The 6,221-nt window shown below is 55.5% G+C and overlaps 1 protein-coding gene across 1 annotated transcript in view; it reads right to left on the reverse strand.

Annotated features, from left to right (window-relative positions):
• The window catches only part of ZNF423 (zinc finger protein 423), a 267,722-nt gene that overhangs the window by 27,784 nt on the left and 233,717 nt on the right, over positions 1–6,221 (reverse strand). Inside the window, exons 5-6 of the mRNA XM_024747328.1 lie at positions 2,771–2,902; positions 1,004–1,119 (exon numbers count right to left, since the gene is read on the reverse strand). Of these exons, the coding sequence (XP_024603096.1) occupies positions 1,004–1,119; positions 2,771–2,902 (248 nt within the window). The remainder of the gene's footprint in view (positions 1–1,003; positions 1,120–2,770; positions 2,903–6,221) is intronic.

The following is a 6,221-nucleotide window of genomic DNA, read 5'->3' on the forward strand; positions in this document are numbered from 1 at the left end:
TTCTGTGGATGCCTGAGTGTTACTTCTTTGGGGGTGTGGTGTTATGCTGTGTGTGTGTGGTGGTACTCTGAAAATGATGTCTCTGTGTGTATGCACAGGGACTGTGTGTGTGGAACTTTCCTTTGTGTGTGTTTGATGGTGTGTGTGTGTGTGTGTGTGTGTGTGTGTGGTATTTCTGTGACAGCATGTCACCTCTCCAGTGTTAAAAGAGTTTCTTGCAAAAACCAGCACGTGAGAAGGTGCTTTCACCTGCACACAGATCTGGGTCCCCAGAAACCAGTAACAGGTGGGAAGGGGCCCGTGGGATGCCGAGGGGAGTGGGCTACAGGAGCCCTGGGAAGCCCACCACAGCCGCTTCCTTTCCCAAGGGCCCTCTCAGCTACTGCAGGCCCTGGATGGGGGGCTGAGGAAGCTGTAGGGCTGTGGTGCCCCACCTGAGGGCCACATCAGCCTCAGGACCACTGGCAAGTATCCCTTCCTCTGAGTTGGGGCCCAACCGGTATCCATTGCTCTCACTTTTCTAGCTTTCCTGGGCATGTTGGAGGTTCCGAGATCCCAGATCCAGCTTCCGGCCACACGCGGCCCCAGGACTCAGCCATGCAAGCCACACGGGCCACCAGCCATAGATCCAAAGTTCAGTGGAACATCACCATGTAATACCAGTGGGGAAATGAAATCCCTGAGAGGGGAAGGGACTTGCAACGGAAACAGCACAAATGTTAACCGTTCCGACTCTGGCTGCAGGCTCAGCTGCTATGGTCCAGCTCTCCAGCCCAGAACGCTGGGCCAGTGAGGCCAGGAGGCCATACCCCATACCAGCCAGCCGGGAGGGCAGCCACTGGCTCCAGACCCACAAGCACAAGTCCAGGGCCTGTTGCTTTTGCGGCTGGGGTGGTGCTGAGTACAAGATCCCACCATCATGGATTCACCCCAAGACCCTCAGTGCCAATGGGAGCCCCAGAGAGCCCCAGGAGGGGTGTGTGCAGCGGACAAGGGCACTCACCTGCAGCTCGGTCTGGAAGAAGAACTTCTGTGGGCACTGCGAGCAGTCGTAGATCTTGTCCTCCTGTCCGTGCACAGCAAAGATGTGCTGCTGCAACTTGTTGGCCTGGACGAAAACTGGACATGGACATGGACATGGCCATCAGGGGGCCAGGCACTGGGGACACGGGCCCGGCCAACCAGAGCAGCTGCTCCACGCCACTCCCACGTAGGGATCACCCAGGCACGGACACGGCGGCCAAACAATGGGCTACTGGACACACTGTTGGCGCACGCTAGAGAGGGCTCAAGCCAGTGAAGCTGAATTCTGCCACTTATAGGCTGTGCAACACTGGACAAGTCGCTTAACCTCTCTGGGCTTCATTTCCTGAAAAATGAGGATCACTAAAGTATGTAGTTCACTGGGTGGCTGGGAGGATCAAATGGGTTAATACTTGCAAAACGCTTAAAAGATGGCCTGGCACATAATTAGCCCAATGAATGTCATCGTCCTCATCATCGCCGTTTGCCAGATACCTTCCAAATGTGGGCTCCTTGAATACACACAGGCCTGTAAGGCGGGCACTGCTATTATCCCCATTTTATAGAAGAGAAAACTGAGGCACTGGGAACGTTGTGACTTGTCCCAGGTCTCACTCTGCAGGTGGCAGAGCTGAGGTTTGATTTAAATAAGCTCAGCACAGCGTCTAGTACAGGAAGGCACTCAATTAACAGGAATCACTCATCTTGCTGAGGTTGTCAGCATCCTCGGATCTCCACACAGGGGCCCCCGTGTCCTGGATGGGCAGACCTGGCAACTGAGGCCCCTTGGTGCCAGCCCCCGACCCAGCTCACAGCGTGGGATGGTAACAGATGGGTGGGGGCTCCTGAGGTGGAGGGATTGAGAGGGAAGAGGCACCAGTATGTGCCAAGACTCCTGGGAACCCCAGAGGAGCGTGAGCCTGCGGGGACTCCCCCCGCTGCGGAGCCCCTTCCTCGGGCCTGTCGCAGAGCAGGTCACAGCCCCGGCCTCCCGGTGGCTGTATCCTCCATGTGGTCCGGACCCTGGGCGCACACAGGAGGTGGCCCTGAAGCAGCTGTGTGTCTGGGAGGTGAGCACTTCAGAGATCCCCTCCTGCCAGGCACCCTCCCCAGGGTGGGCTTCCCGCCGTGGCAGACGACAGATGTCAGGGAGAGGCAGGGGAAGGCCAGCCTCCCCCACGCACACCGGCTGCCATCTGGGCAGCAGGAGGGGGGCCGGCAGAGCCCCTGAGACTCGCCTCAGGCCGGGACAGCCACTCGCCTGGGCTGGCAGCCAGTCTGGGGGCTGGGGACTTGGCCGGCAGAGCTGCCCTTGACCCCTCCAGCCTGGAGCACGGATGAAGCAGGGGCTGGGACAGGCCAGGGAGGAGGGGGAGACAGGAGGTGTGCGAAGCGGGAACCCCACTGGTGCTAGACAGAGCTCAGAGACGAGCCTGGGGACCGTGAAGGGCCAACTGCAAGGAAGGGCAAGGCTGGGTGGGAAAAAGCGTGGTAGCAGTTGACGGCAGGGGTGGGAGGAGGGCTAGGAACCCACGCTGCCGAAGAGGAGACAGCAGAGAGCGAAGACAGGAAGGGCCGGGGTCAGCTCTATGTGGAGGCAGGCGGAGCAGTAGGGCTGCGGATCCCTCGGGGCTTCCCCGTGAGCTCCGGGGCCACGTTGGGCCACATGCTGAGGGCCAGGGATTGAAGCGGCCGGGCCCCTGGGTCCCTTCCCTCTCCCCACGTGCTCCCCGCCGGGCACACTTACCTGTGAAGCACACGGGACATTTGAAGGTGCCGCCCATGCCCTCGAAGCTGTGCTCGATGAGGTGACAGAGGAGCTTGGCCGGGGAGTCGAACATCTGGTTGCACAGCTTACACTCATGGTTGATGCCTTCCTCTGCAAGGAGAGCCACGGCCAGTCAGCCACCCTGCACACCGTGTCCTCCTGCAGGAGTCCACATGACCCCAGTACACCCCAGGCCAGCTCTCCCTGACACCCAGAACCAGGGCTGGGGAGGGGCTGTGGATGCCCAGACCCATCCCAGCTCTAGATGGTCCAGCTCCCGGAAGGCTAACAGACCCCAGGGGGCGCCAGCCCCAAGTATCTGGCTCTTGAATGTGTCATTTGCTGTGATTTCTCCTGCTGGTCTAGCAACAAGGCAAGTAGCTTGAATCCTAGACTGTATCATAGAGGAGAGGGGCCCAGGATGGGGTCCGCATGGGGAAGGGAGTCCAACCAAAATTTTAAAAAATCCAATAGACCATTTATCGAGCCTGTACTGTGTGCCAGGCGGGGATTCTGTGGGGAGCTAAGCAGGTAATGCACTTGCCCCCATTCTAGTGGTGGGGAGATAGATAATAAAGACAATTAACACATAAGCGTCAGGAGGTGACGAGGTAACACAGGGAGCTCTTGAGGGGAGAGTCGAGGGCAAGGCCCCGAGGTGGGCCCACGCGGGGCCATCTGGATGGCAGTGAGGGGGCAGTGCCTGACCGTTGGGGGGCCAGGCACAGCATGGGACAGTGGGGACCCAGGGATGCACTTCACAAAGGGCCTTGCCGGCCACTAGAGGGCTTGGGGATTTTACTCTAAGAGGGATGGGCAGCCCCTGGAAGATACTGCAAAAACCAATAAAGTGTTCTTTTAAAAATTTTTAAACAGACGGTCTACCCAGTGCTCACGGACAGTGGGAAGACACCCTTTGCTGCTTCCAGATCAGAACACAGCTCCATCTCCCCACCTGGGAGCTGCTATGACCCTAAACCTTCACTCAGAGGTGCCCAGGGAGGAGAGGGTGCCCTGAGCGCCAGCTTCCCACCAGCAGAGCTGTCTGGTGCCCCGACCCAGGACCAGCAGGGCAGAGTTCAAATCCTGGCTGCTTCTTCAAGCCATGTGGCCTGGGCAACAGTTCACTTTCAGTAGATGAGGGCCACCTGAGTCCCTGCCTCACAGGGCTGTGAGAGAATGAAAACGGCCATACCAGTGACCAGTGCGGCTCACTGGTCAGTAGCAGTGACGGAGAATCGCCCCAGCTCGAGTGTCACATCACCCAGGGTTGGAACCTGACTCTGCTACTTACTGCATGATCTTGGGCAAGTTATGTAACCTCTCTGTGCCTCAGTTTCCTCTTTTCTAAAATACTCAATAATAGCTTCCTTAACACTACACACCTACGAGAATGGCCAAAATCCAGAACACAGACAATACCAAATGCTGACAAGGATGTGGAGCAACAGAACTGCCATTCACTGTTGGTGAGAATGCAAACTAACACAGCCACTTTGCAAGACTGTTTGACAGCTTCTTATAAAATTAAACATACTCAGGCTTCCCTGGTGGCGCAGTGGTTGGGAGTCCGCCTGCTGATGCAGGGGACGCAGGTTCGTGCCCCGGTCCAGGAAGATCCCACATGCCGCGGAGCGGCTGGGCCCGTGAGCCGTGGCCTCTGAGCCTGTGCGTCCGGAGCCTGTGCTCCGCAACGGGAGAGGCCACAGCAGTGAGGGGCCCGCGTACCACAAAAAAAAAAAAAAAAAAAAAAAAAACTAAACACACTCTTACCATACGATCCAGCAATCTCACTCCTTGGTATTTACCAAAAGGAGTTGAGAACTTATGTCCACACAAAAGCTTGTGCATGGATGTTTATAGTAGCTTTATTTAAAATTGCCAAACCTTGGAAGCAACCAAGATATCCTTCAGTAGATGAGTGGACACATAAACTGTGATATCTCCAGACAATGGAATATTGTTCAGTGCTTTAAAAAAAGACATTGGGGCTTCCCTGGTGGCGCAGTGGTTGAGAGTCTGCCTGCCGATGCAGGGGACGCGGGTTCGTGCCCCGGTCCGGGAGGATCCCACATGCCACGGAGCAACTAGGCCCGTGAGCCATGGCCTCTGAGCCTGCGCGTCCGGAGCCTGTGCTCCGCAACAAGAGAGGCCGCGACAGTGAAAGGCCCGTGCACCGCGATGAAGAGCGGCACCCGCTTGCCGCAACTAGAGAAAGCCCTCGCACAGAAACGAAGACCCAACACAGCAAAAATAAATAAATTAAAAAAAAAAAAAAGACATTGAGGAACCTTAAATGCATATTACTAAGTGAAAGAAGCCAATCTAAAAAACACTACATATTGTATGATTCCAGCTATTCTGGAAGAACTATGCAGACAATAAAAAGCTCAGTGGTTACAGGGGCTGGTAGGGAATGAATAGGCAGAGCACAGAGGGATTTTAGGACACGATGCCACTATGTATGATATTACGCTAATAGGTATATATCATTATACGTGTGTCCAAACCCACAGAATGTACACCAAGAGTGAGCCCCAAGGAAAACCATGGACTTTAGGTGACCACGATGCTTCACTTTAGGTTCATCTTTGCAAAAAAAATGTACCATCATGGTGAGTAATGTTGAAAATGTGGGAGGCTATGCATGTGTGGGGCAAGGGATAGAAGGAAAGTCTGTATCTTCCTCTTGATTTTACTGTCAACCTAAAACTGCTTTTTAAAAAGCCTTTGAAGAACAGGCTTTAAAACAACGTCAATCCCGGGACTTCCCTGGTGGTCCAGTGGTAAAGAATCTGCCTTCCAATGAAGGGGATGCGGGTTGGATCCCTGGTCGGGGAACTAAGATCCCACATGCCACGGGGCAACTACTGAGCCCGCGCGCCTCAACTAGAGAGCCCACGTGCTGCAACAAAAGATCCCGCACGCCTCAGTGAAGATCCCACATGCCACAACCAAGACCTGACACAGCCAGAGAAATAAAGAAAATGAATAAAATAAATATTTTAAAAAGCCAATCCCCCCCCCATCAAATAGCCTTTCTCTTACAGTTGATGTGAGAATTAAATGAGTTAATACTCCTTTAATACATGAAAAGGGGTTTTGACCAGCCCCTGGCACACAACAAGCACTCAATAGGTGTTTGTTGCCAAGCGTGCCAGTATCGGGGAGAGTATTATCTGGGACAGCCAAGGACACAGGCTCCCCTTCGGGCTCCCCCAGGGAACCAGCCTCACCAAGGGTGCCAGGTGCTCCGATTAGCCCTCAAAGGCAAGAATTAGGTAGCAGAGGGGCTCTGCCAGTGGCAAAACACAAACACAGATGGGCTGAGGCTCCTGGCGAGTCCCTGGGTCCCCAGGCCCTGGCAGGGGCTGGCAGGGACAGCAGGCTTCCCCCTGCCCCAACCTTCCCCCACCCCCACCCCCGCCCG

Source organism: Neophocaena asiaeorientalis, unplaced genomic scaffold, assembly GCF_003031525.2.
Source record: "Neophocaena asiaeorientalis asiaeorientalis breed wild unplaced genomic scaffold, Neophocaena_asiaeorientalis_V1.1 scaffold438, whole genome shotgun sequence".
In the NCBI taxonomy this organism is placed as follows: Eukaryota; Metazoa; Chordata; class Mammalia; order Artiodactyla; family Phocoenidae; genus Neophocaena; species Neophocaena asiaeorientalis.